The sequence below is a fragment of the Sarcophilus harrisii genome, chromosome 5 (assembly GCF_902635505.1).
Source record: "Sarcophilus harrisii chromosome 5, mSarHar1.11, whole genome shotgun sequence".
In the NCBI taxonomy this organism is placed as follows: domain Eukaryota; kingdom Metazoa; phylum Chordata; class Mammalia; order Dasyuromorphia; family Dasyuridae; genus Sarcophilus; species Sarcophilus harrisii.
This window is the reverse complement of record NC_045430.1, coordinates 63,687,580-63,704,433: the sequence shown is the minus strand read 5'-3', so window position 1 is coordinate 63,704,433 and position 16,854 is coordinate 63,687,580. Positions and strand designations below refer to the sequence as shown.

General features: G+C 36.9%; 1 protein-coding gene across 1 annotated transcript in view; it reads left to right on the top strand.

The window, feature by feature from the left end:
- ADA2 (adenosine deaminase 2) overlaps window positions 1-16,378 on the top strand; it is a 35,595-nt gene extending 19,217 nt beyond the window's left edge. Inside the window, exons 5-10 of the mRNA XM_031939634.1 lie at window positions 4,866-4,993; window positions 6,918-7,008; window positions 8,702-8,810; window positions 9,966-10,123; window positions 14,392-14,594; window positions 14,807-16,378. Of these exons, the coding sequence (XP_031795494.1) occupies window positions 4,866-4,993; window positions 6,918-7,008; window positions 8,702-8,810; window positions 9,966-10,123; window positions 14,392-14,594; window positions 14,807-14,906 (789 nt within the window). The 3' untranslated portion in view covers window positions 14,907-16,378. The remainder of the gene's footprint in view (window positions 1-4,865; window positions 4,994-6,917; window positions 7,009-8,701; window positions 8,811-9,965; window positions 10,124-14,391; window positions 14,595-14,806) is intronic.
- Window positions 16,379-16,854: the final 476 nt, after the last annotated feature.

The following is a 16,854-nucleotide window of genomic DNA, read 5'->3' as shown; positions in this document are numbered from 1 at the left end:
GTTGCAAAAATCATCCATGCATGTTTTGAAAATAATACAAGAAAAAATGTAAGAAATGATGCAAAAATTATTCATGCATATGTTTTGAAAATAAAAACATTAAAAAAAAGAAAACATTCATTCCACCTGAAACTCTGGAGTCAGATTTTTTCTTGGTGGTATTCTATTCTATGGGAATCAGCATTGGACCATGCAAAGCAAAGATTCTTAATCTTCTTCCAGGTGGTAGCACCTAGTAGGTAGCACCACAGTAGCAATAAGGAGTCACTCCCCCTCACTGCCCACCAAGATTGTAAATATTGGAATTCAGTTAATCACTGAATCTTAGAGTTGGAAGAGGACATCTAATATAATATGTACCTGGGCAAGAATGCCATCTACATTATACTTAGCCTTTGTTTAAGAACTCTTTACTCCCCAGTGAAATAAGGATCATGTTCTCTCTCACAGCAGCTCAAAAAGGCTCTTTAATAATTAATTATTAGAACATCTTCACTAACATGAAGCCAAAATTTGCCTCTTTTTGACTTTATTCTTTGTCTTTAATTCTGAGCTGTGGGCCTAAGCAAAACAAGTCTCGACCATCTTTTTCTTTTCTGCTGAGGCAGTTGAGGTTAAGTGACTTGCCCAGGGTCACACAGCTAAAAAATGTTAGTCTCTACTGTCTTCTCCATACAACAACCCATTATGTATTTGAATACCATTATCCTGTACTCCTTAAATCTAACCTTCTCCAGGATAAACCTCTCCGAATCCTTCAACAGATCCTCTCATGGCAGGAGCTCCAGGCCCTTTATTCTCCTGGTTACCTTTCTCTAGTTACTCTATAGCTTAGCTTATCAGGATTTCTCCCAAAATATGGAGCCCAGGACTGAATTCCATCCTTCAGATGTGCTCTGCCTGGGACATCCCAAATGTTTGATGCTATGTTTCTGTTACAGCTTGGCTTTTGCTTGATATACTGAAAAGTGAAAGTGATTTCTACCATAATAAGGCATCCAAATTGACCGTTAGTGAAAATAACATATAACTAAGATGTATCTTTGGAGGATGTTGCAAGAATTCAGGAAGGGGGAAGATCAATAAATCAGCTGTAGTACAATTGAAAGGACATAGGATTTGTAGTCAGAGATTATGGAAAAGTCCCTTTGCCTTGTCATTCTGGGCTTTAGTTTCCTCACCAAGAAGATGAGAAGTTAGATTAAATTATCTTTAAGGGCTTTTCCTTTTCTAAATACCATAATCTTATGAACAGTTTAGGGGAGACTTCTTGAAGGAGATACTCTTAGAACACACTGAACAGAAAGATGCGTCTTGGAGAGTAACAAGAAGTTGCTATGAGACTCGTAATAAATAGGCATCTTGATTCTTTTAAAATTCTCTTTTCCAGATAATGTGTCAGCAACAGATAAAACTTGAAAATAATGGTTTGGTCATATATACTTAAGTGTATCTAATTTACATTTTAATATATTTAACATCTACTGGTCATCCTGCCATCTTGGGGAGGGGGTGGAGGGAAGGAGGGGGAAAATTGGAACAAGAGGTTTGGCAATTGTCAATGCTGTAAAGTTACCCATACATATAACCTGTAAATAAAAGGCTATTAAAAATTAAAAAACAAACAAACAAACAAACAAAAAAACCAGATACAGCTTGAGACCTCATGAAATCTCCAGTAGTAGCTTTAGTATATTCTCTCTCCAACCTACAGGTCAAGCAATAATAGGTCAGTCTTCTTAATGCAGGGACAAAATGCTATGGTGCTTTTCTTTTGGGCATAGAAACTAGTGTTGGGGGAGGTGGGGTTTGGAAATGTCAAGCAATGTACAGCAACAGAGGAAACAATGAGGCTATGGGGCTAAAAGAAAAAGAACTGCCCCTCCCCCCAGTTTCTACAGCTCTGGGAGGAAATGGAAAGTTGAGGGCATCATTCTGGGAACAAAAGAGTACTTGGGTAAAAGAGATATAAGTGGCAACAGCCAACAACTACTTGCTTTTTGAAAAATGAGTGGTACCCTGGATTTGTCGTCATCATCATCATCATCATCATCATCATTCACATTGTTAGCACCATTACTTTAATAAATTTCACTTTAAGGTGAAACTTTAAGGTTTTCCCCATAACAAAGCAATTCTGTAAGAAAAATAATGGAAGAATTAGAATGTGACTAAATAAAATTAATCTACAGGATTAAATGGGATCGTATTCAGAGCCTTCACTCCACTTTGTGAATTGATTCCTCTTTCTCCATTTACTTCCCATTGCTTTTTTTTTTTTTTTTTTTTTTTTTTTGCTGAGCAATTGGGGTTAAATGACTTGCCCTGGTCATCCAGCCAGGAAGTATTAAAGTGTCTGAGGTCAAATTAGAACTCAGGTTCTCCTGACTTCAGGATTGGTGCTCTATCCACTGCACCACCTAGCTAGATTCAAAGACCAATTGTCAAGATCACATAGTTTGTTGTACACAAGATAAAGTGAAAGGAAAACTAGATCATATTCAACTCTAGCTGTCTATGGACTCTGTTCCCTTGCCCTTTCAAATCTTTGGGTGTGGCTGGGTGGGGGAACCTAAGACTTATATTATGGGAAAGGAATAAGAGGAAGGACTTCTATTTCCCATCTCATACTCCCAGACTAAAAGAGAAATCAACTTTCCCAGCTAACCTTCTCAATGGCATTCATACTTTCTGAGAGTCTTAACAATCTGAATCTTTTCTCGCTGTGACTGAGAGAATACCTTTGGGTTACGGTCATTATTCTAGGCCTGGAGGCTGTCTTCATGTTACTGTGCTTTCATGATACTCCTCTCCTTGTGTTCACGAGTTATCCAAGTTCTCCTTGGAAGTCTAAATCAGCTAGGAAGAGAAGAAGTGAAAGGGAACAGCTCAGTGCCACAAAATACAGATAAATTTCTCCTTTTCTCATCATATGATTTCTGGTCACAGATGTCCTCAGGTGAAAGGGGGAAGGAATAATCACCCTCTAACATTCAGTGACATTCAGAAACTATTTGTCAGTCTTTCTCTCTCTCTGGATATCCCTCAGGAGTGTGTGTGTGTGTGTGTGTGTGTGTGTGAAAGTAAAAGAATACTTCAAAGAGTTAAAAGATCAAAGCAACTTTGCTCTGATTCAAGGAAAAAAACCAACAAAGCCTTTTGTTTGCCTGGGAGAGGTTTAGATTCAGTCGTTCCTATGGACATCAAAGATGTATGTGTGTGTGTGGGGGTTGCAATATTTCTGCCACACTTGTCATCAAATGTATTGCTGGTAATTGCTCAGGGTCTAATTCCATAGATTTGTACTCAGTTTGTGTTGACTATAGTCAGAATTCTGGCAATGAGTTAGAGTCAAGAATGGAACCCAACTCTCCTGATATGGGGGAAAGAACTGAATTTATTTTTTCTATCAGGGTGTGTCTTTTTTTTAGCTTATCATTTCTTATCCACTCCCCTCCAATGTTTTTTTAAAAATTATTTTGAACTGAGGAAATATCAAATAAAATAAGCATTTCCATATACATAGAACAGAGAAAGAAAAGTATGCATGAAGCTGAAAATATCTATTATATACAGGTTTGCTTTTCTTTTTAGGAATGTTATAAATTCATCATGTAATTTTTAGGCTGTTCTATTTGGCTGTGATTCCTTTGGCTTTCCTTCTATTTTTTCCTTGCATTTAAATTTATATTTTTCAATAAACCTCTTTTTCTTTCCTTTTATTTTTGAAGGGGGAAGCATGACAACACTATCCTAACCATTGCCTGCCAGTTCATGAAAAAAGACACATAAGAACTTGATAGTTTTTATAACAAATATGCATAGTTAAGCAAAATTAATTCCCACAATAACTATAAGCAAAACTATATGTCTTATTCTGCATCTTGAATCCATCACCTTTTTGATAGGAGATGGGTAGAATGTTTCATCCTTTGTCCTCTAGAATAGTGGTTGGTTGTTGCATTGATTATAGCTCTTAAGTCTTTCAAAGTTATTTGTCTTTATGATGTTGTTATTAAATAAATCATTTTCCTTCACTTTATTTCAATTCATACAAGTCTTCCCAGGATTCCCTGAAACTCTCTCATTCATCATTTGTTATAACACAGTAGTGTTAGATAGATATTCACTAGTATTGTCTAGATATACAATAATTTACCAACTAATCCCTAATAGTTTGGAACTCTCTTAGTTTCCAGTTCTTAGCCATTACAAAAAGGACTGTTATAAATAGGTTTTCACTTTTGGTTACTTTTCTCTTTCTTTAATCTCTTTGTAATAGTGGACTAGTAGCTAGGTTGAAGGTTTAGTTAATGACTTTTTGGTATAGTTTCAAATTGCTTCCCAGAATTGTGGTACCAATTCACAACTCCACTAATGTGCCTTTTCTCCCTCAGCCCTTCCAAGAGCTGTTATTTTCAGTATTTTTCTTTGTCATCTTTGACAATCTGATGGATATGAGATGGAACCTCCATTGCTTTAATATATATTTCTCAAATTTTTACTGATTTGGAGCATCTTTTAAAATGTGTTTATTGATAGACTGAATTTCTTCCTTTGAAAATTACCTATTATTTTTCTTTGACCATTCATCGATTATCTTGCCCCAACTATGGAGAAACTCGCATAATTTGTCCTGACATTGCACTGAACATTGACCAGGCCTTGGACATTTCAGATGGAAGAACAGAGACCTGCTCTAGAGAGATGGATTTATAATAGACATAGGGAGCCGTAGACTCCATTCTACTGTTCCTTTCACAGAAGGTTGGGGAGGGATAACTTTTGTTAAAATCAAGCCCTACTTTTTTTCTTTGAGATCCATTTGGGTTCATGTTTTCCTCTCTTGTCTCCACTGCTCTCAGGTATATGAATTAAATGGACAAACATATGACCAAGAGTGGTCACTGAAGACTTATCAAGAAGTAGCCCAGAAATTTGCCAGAGACCACCCTGATTTCATTGGAGTCAAAATCATTTATAGTGATCACAGGTGAGAGAAGGATGGTTCTTAGGCTTTGGCAGGGAGTCAGGAACTGAGTGAAAAAGAGGAACAAAGGTAAAAAGTGAATGGGCACAAAAGAGTAAGGTGGTTTGTGAAGATGATCATTATGTGTGTGAGAATATAGGCATAAGTAATTTTTTAGCTAAATGTTTCATTCTAGGTATCACCATCAAAATGCAATTAACTGAGGCATTTTCCTGGATAATTTTGGGCATGAGCCCATTCAGATACCAGATCTGAGTCTGGAGAACTCAGATCACAAGAGAGCTGTTTGTAACCTTATCTGGAAAATTTGCTTCATTTTTCATTCCAACATACGATTGAAACTTTGACTCTATATATGTATGACTGTGGGGTTGAGCCCAGAGTATTCACCAGCAAAGGTCTTAATGCTAAGTGTCGGGTAGTGAAGATGTGAATTGTGGCCTTGATCTTGAATAAAGGAAGTAGTGGTAGTAGGAGCAGCAGCAGCAACAACAGCAACAGTATTATTATTTATTATTATTATTATTATTATTATTATTATTATTATTATTAGCAGCAGTAGCAGTAATGGTAGTAGCAGTAGGAACAGCAGCAACAGCAGGAGTAGTGGTAGTAGCAGCAGCAACAGTAGCATTATTAGCGGTGGCAGCAGCAGTAACAATAAAAATATTGATAGTAGCAGTAGAAGCCGTAGCAATAGCAGTAGTAGTAGCAAGAGCAGTAGTAATGGTCGTAATAGCAACAGCAACAGTAGCATTATTAGTAGCAGCCCTGGATACCCTGGGAGACCAAATGTTCTTATACCTCATGTACCCACCAAGAACTCTGATCCAATGACCTGCTTGCTGTTTATCAGCTGTAGCAACAGTAGCAGTAGTAGTGGTAATCATAATAGTAGTGGTGTTACTAGTATAACATCATTTAATTGGACTTTTAGGAGTAATTGACTCTCTCTCCCAGTCACAAATGATAGGAATAACAGAATCTACAATCTTTCCACAAGTAGTCTCTTTCAAGTCCTGGTTTCCTTCTCATAATTTCCCTACCCCTGCCTTTTATTTTTTTAGAATCCTAGAGAAGTTAGAAGAGACTGATGCACTTCATCCAAATAATTAATGGAACTGTTGTCTAGTCAAACCTGAAGGTGATCAGTTCAAATTAAATGCCTCCTCTGTGCAATGTACCATCCTGGTTGATGGAGCTACAAAATATTGAAGGAAAAGATAGATCAGAAACCCTACCCTCAAGGAACTTAAAGTCAACTTGGGCAATGTCACATACAAAAATAAGGATAGTACAAAATAGTGCATGATAAGAGCAAATGAGAGATTCAAACAAAACCAGGAAAATATGAGAATGCCCTCCTCCCCTCCCTCCAGTTGAAATGTCAGAGAAAACTTGATGGAGGAGGTGGTATCTGAGCTGATCACTGAAAGAAGAGAATTTCAATAGGTGGAGGTGAGAAGGGACAATTTCAGGTATAGGAAATAGTCTGAAGGAATTCAAAGATATAAGAGAGCAGCTCTATGAATAGAGAATAGCTAAAAGTTTAGTTTGATTAGAACTAATATCCACGAAGGGAATTTTGTGAAAGAAGACTGAAACTAAATTAGCGGGGGCTTAAATGTGATCTGTAAGAAAATTTCCACAGATGTAGAACCTAATGACATGTGAAAAAAAGTTTTCCCTGTCCATAGTTCCAAAGATGGTGGATCACTTTGGAATCAATTGATGGTAAATTTTGAAGAAACTATTCTATCACCAGGGATTGAGAAATAATAGTGCTTCTGACTATTGGAGGTAGGGAATCTTAGGAGTGTGATGAAAATAGGATAACAGCCCCAGAAACAAAAGGTATATCACTTAGGAGAAATATCTAACACAATTAACACAATAACAGGTGCTTCTTTCTTTTTTTTCCCCCAAGGATGAAAGATGTGTCTCACATTGCTAAATCTGTCCAGACAGCTATGAATCTCAAAGTCAAGTTCCCAGAGATCATGGCAGGATTTGACCTGGTAGCTTTTATCTTTTTACTATTCACAACATATGGGGTCTGGGAACTGGAACCAGTCTTGGGGTAGAGGTGGAATGTAGACTGAATGGAATACCTGAGGGATAGTTAAAAAAATCATTCGAGAAGAAGATTAGAAAAGAGTTTGGGTGGGTTGCACAAAGGAAGAGGAAAAAGAAACTTTCCAGAATAGGAAGAATAGGATGACTTGGTCATGGAATATGATCATTTTTTCCTTTATTCTTCTCTTCCTTTCACCTTCTTCCTGGAAATAACTTTTGTGCCCTCTGGCACTTAAGATAATCATGGAATCCTATAGAGAATGAGAGCCAGGAGTGACTAGAAAAAATATAAAATGTTTGAATTTTTTTCTTCAACATCCTGTTTCTACTCCTAGTCCCCATTCTCTGGGAGCTTGCCCCATCTAAGCTATTGTTCTCTCTTCCCTTTGTCCTCCCTTCCCCCATTTTTCTGAGATCTCAAGATCAGAATTTCACTGTGAAAGCTAAGTAATTTGACAAAGGATTCTAACTTGTTAATCACCCAAAGGACGAACTGACTTCCTCTAAATAAATACATTTTAGCTGTGAGTTGACCAGGAAGCCTGAAAAACCTGGGTGACGTCTTACCTATGACATATGTCATGTGAGATTCTGGACAATTCAGTGCTCTAGAGCCCAGCTTCTTAGCTGCCCAGTTTTTCTGACTCCATATGGGATCTTATAACTGAATGTGGAGGTCACAAAATTGTGATTTTATTATCAGTAAATATTTGACTTGTATAACTATATGGTTTTATATGCCTATATATTTGGGATCATGTAAAAATTTCATGGGCAAAAAGTTTAAGAAGCCCTGGTGTAGGCAATTCTCTAAGATTATAAATCACAAAAAGAGAAGCTGCCACTTGATATTGGTAGAAGTATTGGTATAAGCATTTCCCTATGCTAATAAAATCACAAATAATTTTTATCCCTATATTTTCTGATAATAAGGCTCCATCTAGCTTTTATTGTGTAACCTAGAATAGCCTGAGCCTTTGAGAATTTACTCAATTCATACTTCTCAACCATTTATCCCTCCAGAGAAAAGAACGGATGGAAAAACACAAGCCTAGAATATTTGGGGAGAGGGGTTATTAAAAAGTTTTGGGATGGTATCCCGGTGTGGTGTAAAGGGAAAACAGTGTTGGGAATCAAGAAGATTTAGGCTCAATTCTTAGCTTTAACATTTACTGACTGTATTCCCATGGGCCACAAAGCCTTTTTTTCCTCCATAAAATAGGAATAATGGTACTTATAAACCTTATAACTCTATAAATTTAAGCTGTTAATATTATCCTCTGTTCACACTTCATATACAAAATTGTATAGAATGTTAGAAATGAAAAAGAGTCTATGGTTTATTTAGTCTAATTCTTTCACTTTGTAACTGAGGGAACTGGGTCCCAGGAGACAATGTCATCTCCCATATCCAAGATCATACAGCTGATTATTAGCAGAGCTGAGTCTAGAACCAGGTCTCCTGATTCTCAGCCAAGTGCTTTCTTCCTTGGGCTACTGGTCACTCTCTCCCCGTCCTACTGGCAATGGTGACTGAATATGGAAAAGTGGTGTTGATGGAGCATAGGACTCATCAGCAAAACTAAGATCTAGATAAGGTAAATGGCTCAGTGTATCTCCTTTTCTCTCTCACAGGTGGGCCAAGAGGACAAGGGTCATTCCTTGTGGCAGCTGAAAGAAGCTTTGCTCTTCCCAGCCACTCAAGGCTTTGACCTGCCTTACTTCTTCCATGCTGGAGAGACAGGTGAGCTGTAGCATTTTTAACAGGCATAAGACACATGACCTCTGAATACCTTGTAGTGTTCAACTTTATGGAATATGGGAAACTGTGAATTCATGTATTTAATCATCATTATCCAAAAACACATGTGAACATTGCTCCAAATGTATATTAGGCCAATGATGAATATAGCAGCTTCTTGCTACCCTGTCTCTTTAGTCTTAAGATGCTGGTAATCCAGTTTCAATCTTCTGCTTTCTTAAGACCATTCCACAGACTCTATTAATCCTCATAATATTTCCTTCTAGCCTCAGTTCATGAAGCACAGCCATTTGCTCAGGCTATTTGAGTCTAGGGAAAGTTGGCTAGATGGGAATTCAATGCAAAAGGCAGGCAATTTGCTCTATTCTTTAATCTGATTAGATTCTATTTAATTCAGTTCAGGAGGAGCAGCTAGAATGCTGGACCTGAAAATCAGGAAGACATCTTCCTGATTTCAAATCTGTATGACCCTGGTCAAGCCACCTAAGCCTATTTGTTCCAATTTCTTCATCTGTAAAATGAGCTGGAGAAGGAAATGGCAGATCATTCCACTGCCTTTGCCAAGAAAACCTCAAAAGAGGTCATGAAGAGTTATACAGAATTGAAACAAGTGAATAACAACAAACTCAGTTCAGAAGTATTGAACTCCTCTTTTGGGGGAAGATTCAAAATAAACTTGTCAGTTTCTTTGCTCTTAAAGAGCTGACAATCTAGCTGGGCAAAGAAAGAGTTCCAATATATGAATAAATATACTAAATACAATATAATCCAATTCCAAAATAGTCCAGGCTGGTATAGAATGCCTGAGATTCCTGAGTGTGTCCCCCTTCTGGGCTTGATGCTTTTGTCTTTTAGAATTATAGTAATAAGAAGAAACTATGTGGTGTAGTAGATAAAGGATTGGTGTTGGGTCTAAATCTTGACTTTGGCAAGCTCTTAAGGCTCCCACATAATTCTCTAACAGTATATGTCACAAATTGAGTAGTTAATCTGTACTGGTAGAGGAAGTTTCCATGGACTTCCCATGGAAATGAATTAATAGGTCCAGATCAATTATGATTTATATCAGTCCTGTGGTGCTTGTGGTTCATAGAATTGCTTCCATCCACTAGTAAAATCTTTGTTTTAAATCTCCAGATTGGCAGGGCACTCCCATAGATGAGAACATTCTGGATGCTCTAATATTGAACACCACCAGGATTGGCCATGGATTTGCTCTGAGCAGGCACCCAATGGCCAGAAATATCTCTTGGAATAGGGACATTCCTATAGAAGTGTGTCCCATCTCTAACCAGGTATGATTCTGGGTTTCATTTTAGACAAGATTTCATCTGGAAATGCATGTAAGGTTCCTTTTAGTCCCTTATAAATAAGCGCTCCATGCTAGTCATTTTTAGGGAGACCTTGTTTATTACTAAGACCTCTATTTCTGCTCTGACTCACAATCCTTGGGGCGGATCCAAGATGGTAGAGAGTAGACAAGTTTTGTTTTCATTTTTTTCTGAGCTCTTCCTGGCTTTCCTCAGATCAACATCAGGTCAAGGCTCTGAACAGGTTTTGGAGTGACAGAACCCACAAATATTTGGAGTGTGAAAAATTTCCAGCAGAAGATATTTTGGAAGAACTTCAGGAAAGGCCTGCCTCAATTGGGCAGGAGAGGTTGTACCCCAGTGCAGGTGCAGAGCAGTGCAGGATAGAGAAGGAAATGAAAAGAAAAGGAATCAGAAATTGCCTGAAGAAAATCACTACCTAAAAATAGTTTTGGTGAAATGGAAAAAAAAAACCAACTCCTTAAAAAACAGAACTTGTGAAATGGAAAAAAAATCCATTGAACAAAAACAATTCATTTAAAAGTTCAATTGGCCAAATGAAAAAGGACGAAATTGAAGAAAATAATTCACTAAAAATTAGAATTGAACAAATAGAAGCAAATGACTCAATGAGATATCAAGAATTAGTCAAACAAAACAAAAAAAGAAGAAAATGTAAAATACCTCATTGGAAAAACAACTGACCTAGAAAATAGATCCAGGAGAGACAATCTAAGAATTATTGGATTATCTGAAAACCATGATAAAAAAAAAGAGCTTAGACAACATCTTTGAAGAAATCATCAAGGAAAACTGACTCACAATCCTTTTAGGATTTCCATTTCTATACATCCTTTTTCTCATCTTGTCAGCAGAGACGTTCATGGATTATCTGAGTCTGTACCAATGAAGCAAGGTGATTTTTGACCATGAATTCTTCCTTTCTGCATAGATCTAATAGGTAGATTATTTCCTGTCTTCTCTTTTGCTTATGATGTCACTCTTCCTGTCTAAATCATGTGCCCATTTTGACTGTATCTTGATATACAATATGAGATGTTGGTCTATACCTGCTTTGTGCCCAACTGTTTTCTAGTTTCTTAACAGTTATTTTTTGTCAAATAGTGAGTTCTTTGGACTTATCTACACTAGATTGCTATAGTTATTGACTACTGTGTCTTGTGTACCTAATTCATTCCACTGACCCATCATTCTGTTTTTTAGTCAGTATGAGATAGTTTTGGTGATTACTACTTTATAATATATAATTCGAATATTCTGAGAGTGAAATTCTGATAGTGAAAATTGACATCAGAACCATGGCCGATAACAGAGAAGATGCTCAAAAGGATGAAGGAATTAGGGCTGAAGCAGTAGGAGGCACAAAAGTGGGTGAAGTTAGCTGAAAAAAGGAGTTCAACATAAAACCATAAAATATTAGACTTGAAAGGGATTTTATCAGTCATTTAATTCAACTCCTTCATTTTCCAGAGGAGAATATTATGGTCTAGAGAAGTTAAGTACTTGCCCATGATCAAACATCTAGTAAGCATGAGAATCAGGGCTCAAATCTAGGTCTCTTGTCCAGTGCTCTTTTCATTAGACAAACCTTTAATTCATTAGATGAAGTTTTTTATTCTGAACCTAAGAAGCAGCAGAAAAATTTCTATATACATTGTAGGGGATTAGAAATGAAATTATGAATCTTTACTGGCTCTAACCTCCGTTTACACCCTCATTGGATGTTACTCTTCCTCCAAGATTTAGCTAAACTGTGTTTTCCCCTACTCCTTACATATACCAGTTGCATCTACCATTCCTTTGCCTTTGCGCTTCCATTGGCTTCCTATTACTTCCAGAAGCAAATATAAAATGATTTGTTTGGCATTGGAAGCCATTCTTGACCTGACCCTATCCAGTCTTAATCTCTTCTCCAGTATCCTATGATCCAGTGACACTGGCCTTCTTGGTATTCTTCAGAAAGTACATTCCATCCTCCATCTCCCCATGCCTTTTTATTGGCTTCCCTCCATGCCTGGAATACTTTCCCTTCTAACCTCTTCTATTGACTTCTGTGGTTTCCTTTTATTTTTCAATAATTTTTTTTCATAGTTGTGTGTCAGGACAATTTTTGCATTTTTTTTTTACATTTTTAAAAAATTTTATACTACAGCTTTTTATTTACAAAACATATTCATGGGTAATTCTTCAACATTGATCCTTTCAAAGCCTTCTGTTCCAACTTTTCCCCTCCTTCCCTCCACCCCCTCCCCTAGATGGCTGGTAGTCCCATACATGTTAAATATATGTTAAAATCCAATATAGGTATACAGATTTATACAGTTATCTTGCTGCACAAGAAAAATCAGATCTAGAAAGAAAAAAACCTGAGAAGGAAAACAAAAATGCAAGCAAACAATAACAGAAAGAATGGAAATGCTATGTTGTGATCCACAGTTATTTCCCATAGTTCTTTCTCTGGGTGTAGCGGATTCTCTTCTTTACTGAACAGTTGGAACTGGTTTGAATCATCTCATTGTTGAAAAGAGCCACATCCATCAGAATTGATCATCACATAGTCTTCTTGTTGCCGCATATAATGATCACCTGGTTCTGCTCATTTCACTCAGCATCAGTTCATGTAAGTCCCTCTAGGCCTTTCTGAAATCATCCTGCTGGTCATTTCTTACAGAATAATAATATTCCATAATATTCATATCCTATAACTTATTCAGCCATTCTCCAATTGATGGGCATCTATTCAGTTTCCAGTTTCTTGCCACTACAAAGAGGGCTGCCACAAACATTTTTGCACATACGGATTCCTTTCCCTTCTTTAATCTCTCTTTAATGCGTTTTACTTTGACCATGAATTCTTCCTTTCTGCATAGATCTAATAGGTAGATTATTTCCTGTCTTCTCTTTTGCTTATGATGTCACTCTTCCTGTCTAAATCATGTGCCCATTTTGACTGTATCTTGATATATGATATGAGATGTTGGTCTATACCTGCTTTGTGCCCAACTGTTTTCTAGTTTCTTAACAGTTATTTTTTGTCAAATAGTGAGTTCTTTGGACTTATCTACACTAGATTACTATAGTTATTGACTACTGTGTCTTGTGTACCTAATTCATTCCACTGACCCATCATTCTGTTTTTTAGTCAGTATGAGATAGTTTTGGTGATTACTATTTTATAATATATAATTTGAAATCATTGCTAGGCTATCTTCCTTTGTATTTTTTTTTTATTAAATCCCTTTATATTCTTGACCTGTTGTTATTCCAGATAAATTTTGTTGGTTTTTTTTTATAATTCTATCAAATACTTTTTTAGTAGCTTTGATTGGCATGGCACTGAATGGGTAAATTTTTTTTTCATTTACATGTAAAGATAGTTTTCAATTCATTTTTGTAAGATTTTGAGTTCTAATTTTTTTCTCCCTCCTTCTTTTTCCTCCTTCTTCCCAAGACAGCAAGTAATCTTTACAGTTATTTTAAATTGAATTTTTCTTTCTATTTCTTGCAACTTGTGGCTTCCTTTAATACTCAGTTTGAATACTACCTTCTGTAGGTCTTTCTTCCCCTTCCTTTCCACTGCTAGTGTTTCCCCCTGAGATTACCTTCCATTTGCACTGCATATAGCTTGAATTACAATTCTTTGCATGTTATTTTCCTCATTAGAATGTAAATTCCTTGAGGGCAGGGGTAATTTTTTTTTTTAACCTTTCTTTGCATTCCCATGGCTTAATACATTCTGGCACATAGAAAGCATTTAACAAATGCTTGTTGACTGACCTGATAAATCTGTAATGAATTAGTTCCTTACATTTGCCTTGTAGGATCCCTTTTTATTTTTTTTAAAGTTTTTCTTGTTCCTTCCCTCTCAAACTACTGCCTTCCCTCTCAAATACTTTGTATTTAACTATGTTGTATTTATTTATGTTATACAATTATACAGACATGTGTTGTTTCCTCCATTAAAACGTAAGCTTCTTGTGAATAGAGCTTGTTCCATTCTTTGTATTTGTATCTGTGGTGGCCAGAATAATCCCTAGTACATAGTAGTTGTTTACTAAATGCTCATTGAATAATATTTTCTTTAGTCAGATCAATCTCTAAATACTACCCTGGTAATCTAGAATAATGATAGAAGTTGGAAAGGAGTTGTTTATAACATCAAAGATCTTCTCTCCTTTTTTTATGCTTGTGACTTGTAGTATGTTTTTTGCTTTCCTGTTTTTCCTTGGCAGGTCCTTCAGTTGGTATCTGATCTAAGGAACCATCCAGCGGCTTCTTTAATGGCCAGTGGTCACCCCATGGTGGTTAGTTCTGATGACCCATCTGTCTTTGGGGCCAAGGGCTTGTCTTATGACTTCTATGAAGTTTTCATGGCCATTGGAGGAATGAAGGCTGATTTGAGGACCCTCAAACAATTGGCATTGAATTCAATTAAGTGAGTATCCCTGCTCATATTCCATCTCTCTCTCTCTCTCTCTCTCTCTCTCTCTCTCTCTCTCGTACAGTTTACCAATCCTGGGATCTGATCTCTCCTCCCATTTTCTTGAACAGAGTCCTTTCCCTGGTACCCCACTACTCCCAACTCTGATCCCTGAAGAGGACCAGCGCCCTTTCTCAAGGCTGATACTATCATTTTTGTTCCTGCAGGTATAGTTCTCTGTCAGCAGACAAGAAGAAAACTACTGAAGAAGTCTGGCAGAAGAAATGGGACAAGTTTGTGGAACTAGCTGGGCAGATAAAGCTATGAAGTAACTTAGATCTACTGAAAATTTTTCTGATGTTGTAGCTGCCAGAACTGAGCTTTCCTGAACAAACATCTCAAGTATTATCTATGTCCTGGCTCATATACTTATCTTTGGAAGAGAAAAGGAATAAGGTGGCTCTGTTACTTTTCTGCAAGTAAATGAATCCGTAGGATTCTTCAGAGCCATGGGGCATGTGGTCCATAGAGCCAAACAACGACAAATTCTTTAGAGCTCCAGGAAAGTGAAAGTTTTCCTGTGTGCCCATCATCTTGAATCCTGGCTGGCAGTCAACCCTTTCTCTTTAGTTTGTGCCCTTTGGGTGATTTTGCCAAAATTTCTTTCCTTTTTTTGGCTACTGGAAGCAGCAGATAGTGGAGTAAAAAGAGCATTGGATTTGGAGTCAGGACATTTGTGTTTGAATCTGGCTCCTGAAAATGAGTTATATAGCTACGAAAAATTATTTCACCTTGTTCAATTTTTTCTCCCCAGATGTAAAATGATGACAATAAGATTTACACTACCTACCTCACAGGGTGATAGAAATGTCAGTATTATGCTTATCTGAAGTGCTCCAGCAGAGCCTATCAGATGTGGGGAACATATTCCTATTCTGACTGGAAGATTTGATTGGATGATTTCTAAGGTAGCTCCATTCAAGGATATGGTTGTTCTCTAATGATAACCCTCACCAATACTCAGGACAATCTATTTAGACCTCAAATTAATAATAATTTTTGTTATTAAAATGGCAAAAAGTGGGATTGACACAATGGGACATATAGAATTGCTACTGCAGGCTGCCTTGACAATGCATGGGGGTGGCTGTCAAGATTCAAGTCAAGATCTTGTATAGCAAGATCTATATAAACTGTTGCAAAGTGAAGCAGTTTTGTTCCTCAGCTAATGAACAACTCAGGAATTTAGCAAATACTTAATAAATTTTTTTATTCATTCATATTATTTTCATATATATGCCAGCTGATATCACCTCCTTCCCAAATATGGGAAAACAATTATCCAAATTCAAGATACTGTATCAGAATCAACTCAAATCCACAACTTATGAATTTCAGCCTAAGTTTTTACCTGATCAAATTAAATTCCATGTTAACATATTGAATGCATAAGGAAGTAATCAAAGCAGAATAGATATGTTCAAATAGCTCTCTATGATCTCATCAACTTGGGAGTTTCTTTCAGTGAAACCCATCTATACCTGTATAACTCTGAAATACATATTATCCCATAAGTTTATCACATGAGTCTGCCCAATCCTTGATTTCTCTGACATGGAGGATACCAGTGGCACACTCTGGCCATCCACTAATCATTTTTATTCTCACCACAGGACCAATCTATCATTACTCTCCCTTGTAAAATTTTGATGATATCCTTTAATAATAATAATTAGCATTTGTGTAGAGCTTTAAGGTTTTTAAAGAGCTTTATAAAATTTCTTATCTTCACAACAACCCTGGGAGGTAAATGCTATTATTATCCTGATCTTACAGAGGTGGAAACTGAGGCAGTGACTTGCCAGAGTCTGAGATGGTATTTGAACTCAATTCTTCCTGAAGCTAGGCCCAGCACTCTGTCTAATGGACTAACTTTATACTTGTTCTTCAGAGTTCTTTCTTAGTTATAGCTGTAAAATCTATACGCCTGCCTACTAGATACCTTTCATTGCCCACTGTGATATTCATATTAAGTTATCCAAATTCAGTGTTGGTGTTCCATGGCTTGAAAAGATGAGCCGTTGCTGCTCAGGAGGGGAAAAAGTACTTTGTAAGTCTCTAAAAGCAACCCAGCCCACTCTTGTCCTTTTAATTTCCTTTGTCTATTTGTATCATCTGCCCCAGATATATAACTGTTGGACAAGCTTTATGAGTCCATTTGGGTGCATATTGAAATCTGGGCAATAGACATGGTAAATAACAAGGAAAATCCTAT